Source organism: Aulonocara stuartgranti (genome assembly GCF_965226115.1).
Source record: "Aulonocara stuartgranti genome assembly, chromosome: 6".
In the NCBI taxonomy this organism is placed as follows: Eukaryota; Metazoa; Chordata; class Actinopteri; order Cichliformes; family Cichlidae; genus Aulonocara; species Aulonocara stuartgranti.
Window position 1 is genome coordinate 27,943,250 of NC_138944.1, and position 15,490 is coordinate 27,958,739.

Below are 15,490 nucleotides of genomic sequence, written 5' to 3' on the forward strand. Positions count from 1 at the left end.
CTGATGTCACTCAGAGATGCGCTCGTTTTACGTTCAGGGGCGTGCCGAGACGAGAACAGCTACAAACGTCCACGAAACGACTTCTCCAGACGCAAACAACATACGTTTGATCACTGAATTTAACTAACAATCGACCCAAGGCGTTTCACAATAACAGAAATATAATTTAATTCGGGTTCTTACATTTTATTTTTATTTTAACTCGTGTAATACAATCACTGGCTACTTTGTTGAGTACACCCATTCAACCACAATTTTACATAAATATCAGCCAATCACATGGTAGATGCATTCGAGCGTAGACACCAGAGATGTCAATCTCATTTTATATCGTGGGCCACACTATGATCTAAACTCAATCAGACCGTCAGTGTAAAAACGTTTAGTTACACATTTACGGTGCAAATTAGTTTTTCTATGCCAAAGTTTTTCATCTTTAGTAACTGAAAAGAAATAAATCTATCAGCACATTCTCGGGGTTTACATTGTAAATGTGTACAGAAACATTTTGGTAGCTTGCTGTCCCGTATTTATGAAATAAATCTTTTTATGTTAATTCATATAAAATGTTATTTTTTCTTGTGGACCCATTTTAAATGAAAATATTGCAAATACATTTCAGAAACTGCTGACTTACTGGGATTTTTCCAAGCAGTCATCTTTAGGGCTTACAGAGAGCCCAATCCAAGAAAGAACCTTTGAAATGTGGTGAAACAGGAGATTTGAATCACTGGATGCGCAGCCAACTCATCTGCAGCAACTGTGTGATGTTATCATGTCAATATGGTCCACAATGTCACCTCTAAAGGAATGTTTCCAGCACCTTGCTGAATCTATGCCACAAGTAATTAATGCACCTCTAAAGGCAAAAGGACCCAACCCTGTATGAGTAAGGTGTCCCTAATATAGTGTCCAGTGTGTGAACATTTGAAAGTATAGTTTCATCTTTAAAATGAATTAAACCTTTGCACATCCAGGAGTACTTGTTTATAAAAGACCCAAGTTCCACCTTTAACTAGACGTGGAGCTTATTTACACAGACACTACATTATTAAATGTTGGTATGTTGTTTTCAAGGGGTACAGCAATTCAAACAGGTTGAAATAAAAAGTAGTCATCTGCTTTGAAATTACACATATACATTATATTAGTAAAACCGCTTTGTTGAGAGTTGATAAAATTAATACCAAAGATAAGCAGTTCATCTCAATTCAGACTTTAATCCAGCCACAATCTCTAAAACAGGGGTGCTCAATCCCAGTCCTCGAGAGCTACTGTCCTGCAGCTTTTAGATGCATCCTTGTTCCGACACAGCTGAATCAAATGAATGGCTTGTTATCAGGCCTTTTCCAAACTTGATGGCATGCTGAAGAGGTAATCAAACCATTTGATTCAGCTGTGTTGGAGTAGGGATGCATCTAAAAGCTGCAGGACAGTAGCTCTCGAGGACTGGGATTGAGCACCCCTGCTCTAAAACAATCCTTTTAAAAACTCCATCAAAAGGACAGAAAAAGGTGAAAAGTTTCCTTAGAATTGTAATTCATTTCATATTTTATTGAACATGGTTTAGGAAAAGTTTCCAGAACAAGCTCACACAAATATCTCAATAGCCAACATCAAAATCTGACCAACTGAGCTTTGGACAGTTGTAGACGAGGACAGTCAGAAAAAGAGGAGGAAAAAAAAAAACCACACTAGCTGGAACAAAGTGATGAAACTGGTGGAAACCGACAGAAAAAAAAACTAGAAACATAAAGATGAAATGACAGAACCACACAATTCAAACGAACACAGAAACAGAAATGTTACATGTAATAAAAACAACAGAGGACACAAATCTGTACACCTATTCTATAAAGAAGTGTTTTTAAATAGCTCGCAGAGCCTCGGTGAAGATGACGGTGGCAGAACACAAATAAAGACGAATATTTCAAACTGAAAGCTAACTTGGTTGCTAAAGAGCTACATGTTGTAACACGGTGCCCTCGATTCAGAAAATGAAACTATGTTCATATGGAGTAAACAATGATAATGAAACACAAAAAACCCCAAAACAAAACTTTAAAAGTGCATCACTCTTTTTATATTCTTCATCAACACAACTACTTATGATCACAGTTATTTCACTATTTGGTGTATTCACACGGAAATCATTTTCTAGCGCTGTTTTTGTCATCTTTGTTGGTAGAGCTTATTTTAAGTACACTTTAATATGACATTGATTAAAACTTTCTATCACCTGCACAGTCCACCACCTCGAGACAAACAACAGCAAAGACCGAGACAAAAGTCGGTTTGTGCAGCTTTAGTGTTCTTGCTCAACGCTACCCCCGCATTTCAATTTGTGCCTCTTGTAGGAGCAGAGGCACTGTTATTGCTATTTAAAAAAAACAAAAAAGAAAATCTAAACTCACAGCACACAAATATTTGTAATCAAGATTAAAGCTATGCTCACTAAGTCTGAAGTTAACCACAAAGGCCAAACCACTCGCTTCAAATGCCCTCAGTTTGCAAATCCTCGAGTTAGCAGTAAACTCCACGCAGCTCCGTGACAACTCAGCGCGCAGATCTGCTGATTTAAATTTAGTCACAAACTCACGTGGATGGCCTCGACATCTACTGTGAAACCAGGAGTGAAACTTTTAAAGCTAAATTAGAAAAATACATCTGAAATTTATCAGCTTTGAGAAGTGGGGCAGTTTTCCCCAATGCAAATGTCACAAACGCAAATGTCATAGCTGTTGTTTCAATTCTTGAGCAAAGACGCCCCCCCCCCCCCCCAAAAAAAAGAGTGTTTTCTGAGGTTAAGTGACTGTGACCACAGACAACCTAAAAATGCATCTGCAACAGTAACTGCCATTTCAGTAGTACTCTACTACTCCTGTAGTATGAAATGAACGATGTATGAAGCCATATTCAGGTTTTATATGAGTAACTCCACCAATAAGCGGGACAGCACAGTTATAATAAATACTTCTGGATCTTTGCGGTGTACTTACAGGGCATAGGAGGAGTATTAGAATGGGGGAAAATAAGACAGTTCAAACCATTTTTTTAAAAGTCTTAGTATATAGCTATATTATACCTCCATAGTTGTTGTTTCAGGGGTTGAAGCAGCACCACAAATCACTATAAATTCAAAGGCAAATTCTGCATTAGAGGCCGACTGATATATCAGCTATTTGCCGATTTGTCAGTATTGGCATTTAGAATGACCTATAAATGAGAATGAAATGCAGAACACAGAAACACAAGGAATATTCTGATTGTTGATGTTACGCTTTGTCCACTTCCCTGTTGGCTACACTGTGTTTGAAACACAACAGAAACACAACCAGATGCTCTGAGCATAGTCAGGCAGAGCGTAAACGAGTAGATAAATAAATACATGTAACAAATGTTAAGGAAATGTGTTTATGTGCCCAAAAAGAAAATTAAAAGGTCACTGTGTCAAATTTAGGCCAGTATATCAGTCTTAGAAATCCTATATCAGTCTGGCTCTGTATCTCTGTATCGAACATATGTTCATTTATCTCCAAAATGCCAAAAGCTAAACTTGTGGCCTGAAAATGGTAACGTGGATATTACTGTGGGAATTATAAAAGGATGCGATTTAACTTTGACTTGCTGTGGTTTTGTGCTGAGGAGGCTTTGGAGTATTTGGAAAACAAACAGGAATGTGGCAGAAAAACATACATTAATCATGTTAGGTAGTACCTCAACCTATCAGAGCAAGCCTTTCATATCGAAAGGTACCATCTGGGTCAATAACCCTTCCAACAATAGCACATCCAAAGAAACTGCAGAATGACATTTTCAGAAAGAGCTGCTGCAAACTGCAACCTGAAGGCTGGATCAGAAAACCCTGGACTGGGAAGAGGCTGTGGACCAAAACCAAGCTAAACTTCAGGGTTTGAGAGGCAGTGGGAGGAACACCAACCAGCTGCAGGGTGACTACAATGCCACACAGGCAATTGTGTGTACTTAAACGCGAAGTCCAGCCGACCTTGATCCTGCTGAACGGAGGGGCTGAAGGAGGTTGGTCAGATGACGGGCTAGGCTGATGTCAAACTGGATTTCCTAATTAATGTGATAGGAAAAAGGGGTCCCTCTAACGATCGTGTCATTTGTACACCTCAGTGGGGAAATTGTTCAGCTGTGCTCAGAAGACGTCAGGGCACATATCCCAGTTCCCTTGCTCCTTAGCTTCCCAGTAACCCCCCTTGTAGATGTGCAACGTTTCTCCGGACACAGGATCATCCATCTTCTCAAACCACAGTGCTTGGTAGGTGTCTGGATGGCCACCTATTGAAAAAGAAAAGAACGTTTCAATTTAGAAGCTACAGTAAAGGTTAACCCGCCCCCACTCAGCCAGGATTACATATCATGCTTAAATTAAGCCGATATGCATTCAGAGTTCTGCCCATGAGAAACAAATAAATGTTAGCATTACCTTGATCTTCAGATGCATCCTATACAAACAAAATGCAGGGGGCTCTTTCTGTATAACCACTTGGAGAGGACCAGGCTCACAAATAACACACTAGCTGCTTCAGAGTCAGAGGATGCTGGTCAATCACAGACAAACTGCCACTCTACAATGTTGTGAGGCCTCTACAGCTGTATACAGCTACTCTAAGAGATGGGACAACAGTCGAAATGAATGTTACTTGCTTTTGGCTGGAGCTCCATAAGGGCCTTCCCTGCCTTCCACTAAGAGAGCAAATTGTAAAGAGGAAAATGGTGGAAGTTGGATGTTTTTCTGGTCATTAGGATTCAACTACATTACTAGAAAATGTGATATACTGGTGCTATGCATTAAATCATGATCAGAATACTTGCTTATATAAGGGAAGAGTGACGGTCCATAAGGGGCTATTAAAAGAAAAAGAAAAACAAAAAAAGGATGATTCTTCTTTGGAAGTTGAGACATAACAGAACTGCTGTGATTTGAAAATGACAGTGAGTGAAAACGAAATGGACTACTTGCATGCAACAGGTGTATGAGGGGGGGAATCCTCAGTGTCAGCTGAGCAAAACCCAGCACAAACATAAAGACACATCCAAAATCCACATAAAAAAGATTTCTTCAAATTTTAAAAGTGCCATGTGTCGCATCTAAGGCATTATTTTCTGCTCAAAAATTTAACAAAAGCCCAACAGACTAATCGTAACAAAGAAATAAGTTGATTTGTGTAATAAACTGATTGTGCTTTAAGAACTGATAGGTCATTTAGATTTGACCTGATTAGGTGGTTCTATAGAGGGTTAGATTATAGATCTTCTCTTTGCTGGTCTAAAATGTGAACATGAGTTAACAATGAGTGAAAATCTCTTTACACTTATAGTTTTGTTCATTATAACCAGGAAGTGAAAATCACTGGAACATCCAAAATGACACATATGAGCTGTGAAGTCACTGATAGCAGCAAACGCACCCAGCAACCGCCCCGTGGACATAAACGGTACTTGCTCAGTAAAAAAGCCACACAAAGCACCTTTAAAAGTACACTTTGTATAAAACTGTAAAATGATACTTGCTTTCATCAGAAATCTCACTTGAAGCAGGAGCAGGCTCTTTTTCATCAGCTAAATGAAACAGAAAGGAACGGGGGGGGGGGGGGGGGGGGGGACATATTAATATAAATAAGCTGTTATTAAGAGAGGAGGATGCTGAGCACCTTAATACTGAACGCACAAACATTTCGTGTGTGCACTTTTGATTGTGCGGTCTGAAGTTCACACCAAAGGTGAGAAGAGACTAAGCTGAGTACTTGCTTTTCAAAGGCGAGTCATTGATCGAAGCCTCAGTGACAGCTTAGCATTAAGAGAGGAGGGGGGGTAAAAAAAAAGGAAAGACAAGAAACACCAAGACAGACAAAAATGGATAAAAGATGAATGGACACAACATCAGACAGAAATATAAGACAAATACAAACAAAACAAAAAAAAAAAAATCAAACCCATGCTAAACACAAACTCGCTCTCCGTCGTCCTACCTTCCTCAGGTGAGCTGGCTGCTTTCACAGCTTCTCTCTCTCTTTCTCGACGGGTGCTGCGTTGTTTTTCTTCTAGACGCTGTTTCTCTGCGTTGGCCTCGTCCCAGTGGCCTTCCTCCATTAACCGCTGGTCAGGTCGCCGCCGACTGTCTGTTGGCGCAACTCCCTCTTCGGGTTCATTGAGAGTCAGAGCCAAAGAGGAGAAGTAGTACATGTTCTCTGCTCCCTCCCTGCAAATTCAACAATATAAAAACATTAAAAGTAAAGAGCAGCAGTATTTACAACAGCTCCGCTCCAAATGTTTGAGAACACGTTCACACTTCTGAACGTCGCCAGGCTTTAAGACTAAAACACTTACGGTAACGGGTTCTTTCTCCAGATTTCTTTGGCTTTGAGTGTCTGATAGACAGTCCTCTGTTTGCCTTCAGTGCCATTTTCACCTTTACTGCTCTGCATAATTTTGGAAAACTCCATTTTCTCATCCCACGTTCCTGACAGGACATAATGCGCTTTTCCATCCTTATCTGTTACTACTCCTGTTACCTAGAAGGAGACATTAATTAATTAAGATATGTTAATTGCAGGCTGTAGAGGAGAGAAAATAATAAAACCATTGCCATTAAAGGCTTCCTGGGAAAATGACGGCTCATATGCAGAAGGAAAGAGGATGAGGATGACTCAACAGAATCAACTTATGTACTAGTGGATGTAATAACATCATCTTGAAAGGAAAATACTGCCTGAGGAAACCTCACTCAAATTATCTTATTTAAACAAACACAAAAAAAGAAAAAGGAAAAAAAGGAGCCAACCTTTCTCGGTACATCTCTGGAGAAATAACTGTAGGGAGCGAACTTGAGGTGGCAGCGATCTCCTGTCTTGTGGTTCACCACATCTATCTCTCCCGACTGGCACAGGACAAAATAAAGAAAGAAAATGTTCTGCGTGTTTTGTTCTCTAGCAGATTAAAATCAAAACATCATATGAAAACATCTAATGTTTTCATAATGTTTAAGCTAAAACATTTTGGCATTACCTGATCGATCCACAATTTCCCAACAATAATGTTGTGAACTGTTGTGGTCACTTTTTTCCAAGAATAGTGATTGTTGCTCTTTTCAAATATACACTGAATAGAACCTGGAGAGAGAAAAGGGAATGATGTTGCAAGTGATGGAAACGTATCCCATATATCCCATGAACTAAAGTGAAAAAATGAAATTCTACACTGAAATAGTGAATTACAGTAGTGTAAGACAGACGGTGTTCACTGGATAAAAACATCAGGCTTAGCAGGTGTATTGTTCTCGCATGCTGTGTCTTTGTTTGCAGCTATACAAACACACACACGCACTCACCCAAAGGCATGATAGAGAGATATTTCCCTCTAAACTTGCTGGCTAGTGTTATCTCCTGTCTGAGGGTCCAGCCTTTTTCAGAGAAGGCGTGGTGGGCTGCGGCAGGTGGGTGGTGACTGACCTAAGAAGAGGTAACAAAGAGAGAGAAGAGTCAGGAAGCTTAACATATGGTCACTGTAGTTATACAATGGCTTTGAGTGCATTAAGAAAACAAACATGACTAGGACAAAATACTACATGAGTAAATAAAGCATGTTTGCAATGGAAACAGGTAAAACCTGAATCAAAACGATTATAATTTGTGAAAAAACAATGCAATGTAGACCATTTCTGTGTTTTACAATGTGTGTTTGTTTTTTTTTAACTACCTGTTCACAAAGAGAGCGATAACCGCACTCTCTGTGCCGATCGAGCTCAAAGGTTTCTCCGAGCAGAGGGTTGAAGGGCTTTCCTGTGCGGTGGACTGTGGTGGAGTAGGAAGACACTGTGAAGGCTGCCACATAACACATCTGCTCTAGAGAGCTATGACTCTTTGCAGCCTTATCAAGGAGTTCGTAGTACTCCAGGTCTTCAGACAGACGTTGCAACATTGACAGGGGCTCATTAAAATTCACCTAAAAATTCACAGAGACACATCTCATCACTTCTGATTATTTTTAAATGGAAAAGTCACATTGACGCTGTTGTGTGCACAGATTTCTTACAGGCATCGGTATTTTTGAGAGCTCCTTTCCAATACAATTCTTCATGATGCTCCACAGATTGAGGTAATAGTTTGGTTTGTCTGGGATACGAGTTCGCCTTTGCCTAACTGGCTCCAGCTCCAGCAGCTGTGGAGACTCTGGGTTTGATGCCAAAGAAAGTTCATCAAACTGATGGAAGATAAAGAAAATATCAGCAGGAGTTAGGTGGCTTTGATATGGTAATGCAGTTAATACAAAAATAATTAGATATAAAAATTTAACGCACATTTACCGACTGATCATCCGTCCCAGTCTCACTGCTGATCCCACTGATGTTGCTGCCAGATCTCCTGTAGAAGAGGATAAGAGTCAAGTATAAAACAAAACACATGTGGAGGAAAAGAAACGTCTGACAATAGAAAATATCAGTTTGTACCTGTGATATTTGGGGTCAGCGGGGACAGTAATAAACTCTGCTGGCTCCTCCATAGCATCAAAGAACTCATTGTCATCATCCTCGTCACTGGCATCGGCTTTCCCTGAAACACCCCCTGAAATGAAGAAAGAGTTGGAAGACTGAATAACTTAACGGTTCGACAAACCTCAGCAGATCGGTAACGAAGGTGGCAGAGTAAGAATTTCCGATGATGAAAAGACTCTCACCTTTGTTTCCTAAGGCAGGATTACTGAATGAAGGGGGGAGAACTGTTGCTCCTCTGAAAGCTCTTTCTAGGTGGTTGTGCTGTTTGGCTAGCTGCTCCAGAGTCTCCTCCAGACGTATCCTCTGTTCTCTTTCAGTCTGTAAGGCCTTCTGCCAGCGCTTACTGTGGCTCTGAGCCATGGAAAGGAAGTCTCTACATGCCTAGAGGATCACGCAAAAAAATAGACATCATCAGTAACACACTCAGGGGGAGAGCTGTTTGCTCAACTTTTATTAACGCTTGATTGACTTACGTTGATCATGGCATTGGATGTGATTCGGAACAGCGTGGCTCTCTCTGTGACTTGTTTGACCTTTTCTCCCATGTCCACTGCGACACGAAGTCCTTCAAGTTCTGATAAAGACCTAAAATTGTGAAATAAAGATTTTAATGGGTAAGCGTAATTAAAAAAAAAAAAAAAAAAAGATTAGTTAATGGATAATAGTCTGTTAGTAAGTACTACCTTTGGAGAGCAGACCCATGCTTGACAATGAGATCATTGCAGGTGGCAAGATCCTCCACTTTGCTGTTAAGTGTGCGTAATGTAGACTGGATTTCTGTGTTACGGCAGTCTCCACCCTGTCCTGAGTTTGGCGAGACTGCAGGGAAATCGTCACCTGAGTCATCTAAGGAAGAAAACAGAGAGTGTCATTAGTCAACACAAACACAATTCAGTGAAAGAGTTTGCTTCTGGGTGCTTTGTAAGCTTTCTCTATGGAGTCCCCTGCATTGTCCTCTGGTAAGAGTCCCTCTTACCAGATTCCGCCTGCATTTGGACAGCCTTCGCCTTTGCAAGTTCCAAAGCAGTGATCCATCGCTGGCGCTCTACTTCGGAGCTGGCCTTCAGGTGATAGGTCTGTGCCCCTCCATTAGAAATCACAAAATTGCACGAATCTTCCACAGCAATGTTGGCTGTGGCCAAGTTAATGGTGCCTCTGCATGTGTGACCCATCTCAGCCTGAGTCCTGAAGACAGAGACGACAACAGCAGTCAAATCTGCAGTTTGCAAATCACTTACATTTATAGATGTGTACTGCTCAGATGGCTTTGTGGTGTTATTGTGGTTCTGTTGCTGTCCTGTAAAAAGGCCTTTATTACAAGGCATACTTATAATAAAATTTTAATGCATGGATCCTCTTTAAGCTATACTTTTGCAATTTCTTTTTGAGCTTGGAATAGAGTAAATTCATTGCAAATTATTATAGCTTCAGTATTCTTCATATAACTTACCTGTAGTAAGAGAGCAAGCCATTGCTGAGAACAAACCAGCGTCTTTGGTAACCTTTTATGTAGTTTGTCCATTTGAAGAGCCAACCCTTGTATGTGTCTCCAGGGGTCGGAGTAGGGGACTTTGGCTCTGACATCACAACAGCCTGTGCTTTCACTGAGTGATGTTACAGGCTGTGGAGAGAAAAACATTTACAGGTGCATTACTGTAAAGTTTGTGTCATGCACATCACATTTGATACATGATGTGCATGATACAAGCTCACTATAAAGACATCCCACTTACAGTAAATCAAGACACATTGTAACTACATCCTAAAGTTTATACCATCTTATAACCATATAATTCATCAATCTTTGGCTATATAAGACACAATGCGTTACGGGTAACGGAAGCAGATTCAACCTGCGCCACTAAGATCGGCTGCAATCACTTATGTTTATGTTTACCGAGTCATCAGAATTAAACCTACATAGCCACGCTTGTCAAAGGTAAAAAAAAAATATGACTCAACACTGGCACTAGCTCTGGCTCCGTGAAACTTTTAGGCTTGTCGTGGCACCTTCCAGTGAAAACAAAACGAGCTGAGGGACGCTGACACGACTCCAATAACCTGCTTCGCTACAGTTTTATCGCGTTTGAAGGAAACTAATAAACATCCAGAAAACACAGCTCAGCGCCGATAACAGTGAGCTCAACCGTTCCCTTGGTCTCGTAGGATTACATGGAAGTGTCAAATTAACAGCATGGATACTGATAGTCAATTTACCCCGAATACCACATCAAAGCTACTTAAAACTCTGCCCGCTGTCACTAAGCTTGCGGTTAGCTAAACAACAGGAAGCTTTGGAAAAGCTGACACGCCGCAGACGTTGACAATTATCGTTTTAAACCGTGCAGCCCTCTCACTATGCATCCATCCGATGCATAACTTAATGTAATATAGCTGCAAGACTCACCGATGGGCGGGCATATCGAGCTTGATGATGCGACGTTAGCTCGCTAGTTTTTGCTTCGCTAACCACTTTGCTACAGGTTGTGCAACAAAATAGGGTTCGACCAGCATCTAAACCGTGCGCTTTAGTTCCGCCAGTCAATCTAAACGCCTCTCGGCAGTTGATGTAAATGGTTGTACGCCCTGTGAAGATCCAGATATTGTTTTCTTATTTTCAATGTAATACAATCCATCAAGCCTTTATTTGTCACATGCAATGTTACACATACATGTTACCTGCAGTGAAAATGAAAAAAAAAAAAAACGACTCAAAGTTATTTGGTAAGACTCTATAGTTGAAAATTAACCATCCCATAAATTATCTTCACTACTTAATAACTTAAAAAACAACAACAACAACAAAACGGTTTGCTGACGTTTTTGATCATGAGAAAAAACTTTATTTATCCCTTGTTTGAAAAATAATTTTATCACATAATGCAAAAAATAATTACTATTATACTATAATTGTCGTAGTGTATGAATGTCTGTATCTATGTATACTATCTTTGCTATTGTAGAATTCTCCCATACGTTTCAGTTCAGGGGTCTTTGTCTCTCTAATAATGTCTGTGGTTCTCCACAGACAAAAAAGAAGCAGGCTATATCAGTGTAAAGAAAACATGCTTAATGTCCATACTCATTCTCATACTAATTCAAAGAAGGTATGTATATTTATAAATACCTTTACATCTGAATCAACTGGCTATGCCCCATTAGTATTGTTCTGGTTTACAGTGTAAAGCAATATGAATGGTATTATGCATGTAAAATAAGTTCATTTATCTACTTTTCCTTTAAAAAAAAAATCCAAACTACATTGTTGTATGTATAGCATGACTTTCAGCCCAGTTTATATGAGAACTTACAGATTATGTATTAACGTATAACTAAGAGTTTAGTCCTCCAGGTTGGAGCCTTTTTTGCTTTCAGAACTACTTTAATTCTTTGTAGCATAGATTGAGCAAAGTGCTTAAAACATTCCTCAGAGTTTGGTCCATATTGACATGACCGCATCTTCATTGCTGCAGATCCACTTTGTGAATCTCCTACTACACCACTATTCCAAAGATGTGATCTTGCATCTAGATCACAGTAGATCAGCATTTTCTGAAGTACTCATGCCAGCCCATCTTGTACCAACACCAGTGCCACTGAAATCACCCTTCATCCTTATTCTGGTGCTCATTTTCAAATTCAGGAAGTTATCTTAAGTATGTCTACACCATCTGATTGGTTTATTAGACATTTTTTATTAACAAGTATTTGAAAAGAAGTGGCCAGTGAGTTTATATTGTTATATTTTGGGTAATTAGTCAATGTGTGCACCCATAATGCACTTATGTTTGCATTAATTCCTGTCATGTAGTTTCCATTAAAAATATTGAAATTAAATGCACCTGCTATATTTGCCAGGGCACAATTACAGACCCTACTCAAACAGCTTTTATGAAACTAAAAGGCATTTTAAACACACAGTGCTCAATTCAATATATCCAGGTTTTTATATAGCACTAGTTCACAGGTACAGTAATCTTTTTTGTGGTAAAGTAAATAACCTACAATATTAGAGAAATAATTTTGTTGTTTTTATGACTTAATATAGCTGTGATCTGAATTAATCATGTAAATTCCAAACACAAGGAAAAACCAAACACTTCCTCTGAATTGTACTGATTTTATTGAACAATTCTTCAACACAACAATGCAGCTTCTATAAACTAGGACATTAAATCGTAGACATTAATTAAAAGATGTGTATGTGTGTGGTGTATTTTATCTATGTACTTGAATGTTTCTACGTTAATTATACACAATTATAATACACTTATTTCATGCTTATTTAGTAATGGTGTTTGCATTCATACTCTTTCCACTCCCACTAAGCACAATATATGGCGTTTTCTGGGATTTTTGCTTCTCCTGCAGTAAAGCCACAGTTCCCAGAGGAGTATCGCTGCTGCTCATCTTCTTCAGCAACGCCTCTTCCTCCAGCTTTTTCATCCTCCTCTCGGTCTTCATTTTTCCAGACCCCTTTCCATGGAATCGATGGGAGAGCTGCCTAAAAGCTTCTTTTGGAGTGAGTTTCCGCCCAGACTCGTCCACGTACTCAATCTTGACGTCAGGCTTGTAGCCATCCTTCTCCTTGAAGTCTTGCGTGAAGCCTCTGTATTCTTCCCTGCGGCTGTACTTGTCATCAAAGCCCATCTTGTCCTCGATGCAGTAGTCGCCATTGGGCAGGGCACCCTTTGGCGCTTTGACACGTGCTACTTTCTGCATTTGAGTCTCCAACAGACCCTTATTTTTGCACAGCAACAGGGCAGCAGCGAGGCCGGAGTTGACGATGGGCTCCTCGTCCAAAATGGTGGCAGAGGCTGTGGCGAAATCTGGTTGTTTTTGTTCCTCATCCAGGTTAACTGTGCTCCATCCAACATTCTCATCCATGTCAGAGTCTGAACCTCCAGCATCATCTTTTTCCTCCTCCTGTTCAAAGTCCATAATGTCTTCCTGGTCCTCTCTGTTGCCTGACAGTCCGTATGTTGGGATATCACCCAGGGTTCTGCAAAACTCTGAGGTAGCATTGAAAACAATGTTGTTCTTCTTTTCAGGATCGTCTTCATTGTCATCTTTAACAAGCTTCTTAACCTGCTCTGCCACCTTCGCCCCAGAGTCTTTCAGGAGCTGCATTTGCTTCAGCTTCCTCTGCTTCTCCAACTGCTTCTGCAGCTCCTGCTCTGCCTCATCCTCCTCAATTACAGCTGGCTCAGGAGGGGTAAATTCCTCATCGTCGCTTATGTCCATTTCTGCCATCCTGATGTCGTCAGACAGTAGGGGGATTTCATGCGTCACCACCTTCTCCTCTTTCTTTACTTCTTGGTCTTCATCATCCTCCTGTTTGCGGCCTCGGCCACGTGTCCTGGAGCCAAAGTCAGAGCTGCGGGTGTCATCGAGGTGAAGGTCATCTGCAGTGGATGTCTTCTCCTTCTTCCTGATCTTCTTCACTCTACGTTTTGTCTTTTTAAAGCCCACCATTTCCTGTGGTGTGTAGTACTCCGAGGCGATAGAGAGCGCAGGCATTTCCAAGGACTGGGCCTGATTTCGCAGCATTTCTTTCATGGCCTGGAGCTCGCGCTCTCGCTCTCCATCTGCAAAACCACCTGTATTCAACCGGAAGCTCTTTTTCTTCTCACCTTCAATTTCCTCATCATACTTTGACAGAACAGAGCGAGATTTAAATGAAACCATGTCGTCAACGCTCTCCTCTTCTTCGTAAGGTTTGTAATCTGGCTTTTTCTTTTTTAATTCCACATTCTTTTCTGCCTTTTCCTTGTCCACCAGTCCCACATTTACCAGCACATCTTCCTCCTCTTCCAAAACACCTTTGTCTTCAAGGGTCAGGATGACAGTCTGGCCCTCAGAGAAAGACTCTACTTTGTGCTGCACTATGAGTCCCTTTAAATCTCGAGATGTGTACGCATCCTGTTTAATCTGAGCAAATTCCTCCTCTACCAGATTGCTGACACCAAACTCTTCATCCATCTCTTCCAGAAGTTTGGCTCTTTTTTCTGCCATTTCTTTTTCTTTTGCCAGCTTTCTGCTTCTCTCAACCCAGGAGGATGTGTCATCCAGCCAGTCATCCTCAGCTAGGGTTTTGACTTTCCCCAGTTTCAGATTGAGTTTGCGTTTTTCCTTCAAAGCTGCAAGCTTCTCTCTCATCTCTTTCTGCTGCTGGATGACCACGGGGTTGATGGTCTCTGCAACCATGGGTTCCTCTTTGGTCCCAAGCTCTTTTTTGTTCTCATTCAGTTCCAGAGGCTTCAGACCCAACTTTGCCCTGAGTTTGTTTGTTTCCTCGATGCTGAGAGATGCATCTCCGCTCGCAGATTGAGGCTGCACTTCAGTATTGCTTTCCTCATATCCCGCATCTACTTTCTCCTTCTTCACTCGTGGTTCCCCGCTGCTCCTTTCACCCTTCCCACGGCTCTCCCGTCTGCCTCTTTCCCTGGACCTGGAGCGCTTTCTTTTCTCCTTGTCTCGGTCCGAAGTGTCTCTGTCGCGCTCCTTGTGGCGATGTTTCTTATGTTCACGACGGCGCTCCTCTGTGTCCTTATCGCGGCTCTTTTCCTTATGTTTCTTAGATGAACCCATCGTTTATCTGAAAATTACAACAACAACAATTAAAAATGCAAGCAGTGAAAAATAAAACCGCTAGCTTTGACAATTTTAAGATTTGATTGATGACGGGAAAGCGGTTAGCTTTCCCTTGCTAACTAGCTTACATAAGCTATGAAAACTAAGTCATTAACCGAAGCCACAACTTACGTAGTTCGAAGGCAAAGATTGAAATTTGCGTTCAAAATCCAATCTCGGTAAGGGACTAGAATGGTCGGCTGTATGTTTTCTTCAGGCCAGTGTAAATAACCTCACACCACGTTCGTGTAAGTTTAAGAACAAAAAACAGCATACGACAGTGTTGCTGTTTCCTGAAAACGCACTTCCTGCGATCGTCAGCCAGAGGCTGACGCC

General features: G+C 40.9%; 2 protein-coding genes across 4 annotated transcripts; both read right to left on the reverse strand.

Moving 5' to 3' along the window:
- Window positions 1-1,533: 1,533 nt before the first annotated feature.
- Window positions 1,534-11,057, reverse strand: LOC309708156 (oxysterol-binding protein 1-like). Of its 3 annotated transcripts, XM_082535941.1 has the most exons (20): window positions 10,929-11,057; window positions 9,972-10,142; window positions 9,498-9,706; window positions 9,205-9,367; window positions 8,995-9,106; window positions 8,704-8,902; window positions 8,477-8,591; window positions 8,327-8,390; window positions 8,062-8,229; window positions 7,726-7,971; window positions 7,358-7,478; window positions 7,036-7,139; window positions 6,812-6,907; window positions 6,358-6,542; window positions 6,000-6,229; window positions 5,542-5,589; window positions 4,991-5,029; window positions 4,843-4,875; window positions 4,675-4,713; window positions 1,534-4,305 (listed from the first exon to the last, which is right to left on the reverse strand). In XM_082535941.1, the coding sequence occupies exons 2-20, from the start codon at window positions 10,103-10,105 to the stop codon at window positions 4,163-4,165; spliced, it is 2,448 nt and encodes an 815-aa protein (XP_082392067.1). In that variant the 5' UTR covers window positions 10,106-10,142; window positions 10,929-11,057; the 3' UTR covers window positions 1,534-4,162. The 3 variants fall into 3 exon arrangements, with proteins under 3 accessions (XP_082392067.1, XP_082392068.1, XP_082392069.1); XM_082535942.1 differs by lacking the exons at window positions 4,675-4,713; window positions 4,843-4,875; window positions 4,991-5,029; window positions 5,542-5,589 and having other exon boundaries at window positions 10,929-11,055; XM_082535943.1 differs by lacking the exons at window positions 1,534-4,305; window positions 4,675-4,713; window positions 4,843-4,875; window positions 4,991-5,029; window positions 5,542-5,589 and adding an exon at window positions 5,617-5,817 and having other exon boundaries at window positions 10,929-11,056.
- Window positions 11,058-12,627: 1,570 nt separating this feature from the next.
- Window positions 12,628-15,462, reverse strand: sart1 (spliceosome associated factor 1, recruiter of U4/U6.U5 tri-snRNP). The gene is made up of 2 exons (XM_082536588.1): window positions 15,287-15,462; window positions 12,628-15,119 (listed from the first exon to the last, which is right to left on the reverse strand). The coding sequence occupies exon 2, from the start codon at window positions 15,110-15,112 to the stop codon at window positions 12,803-12,805; it is 2,310 nt and encodes a 769-aa protein (XP_082392714.1). The 5' UTR covers window positions 15,113-15,119; window positions 15,287-15,462; the 3' UTR covers window positions 12,628-12,802.
- Between the last annotated feature and the right edge of the window lie 28 nt (window positions 15,463-15,490).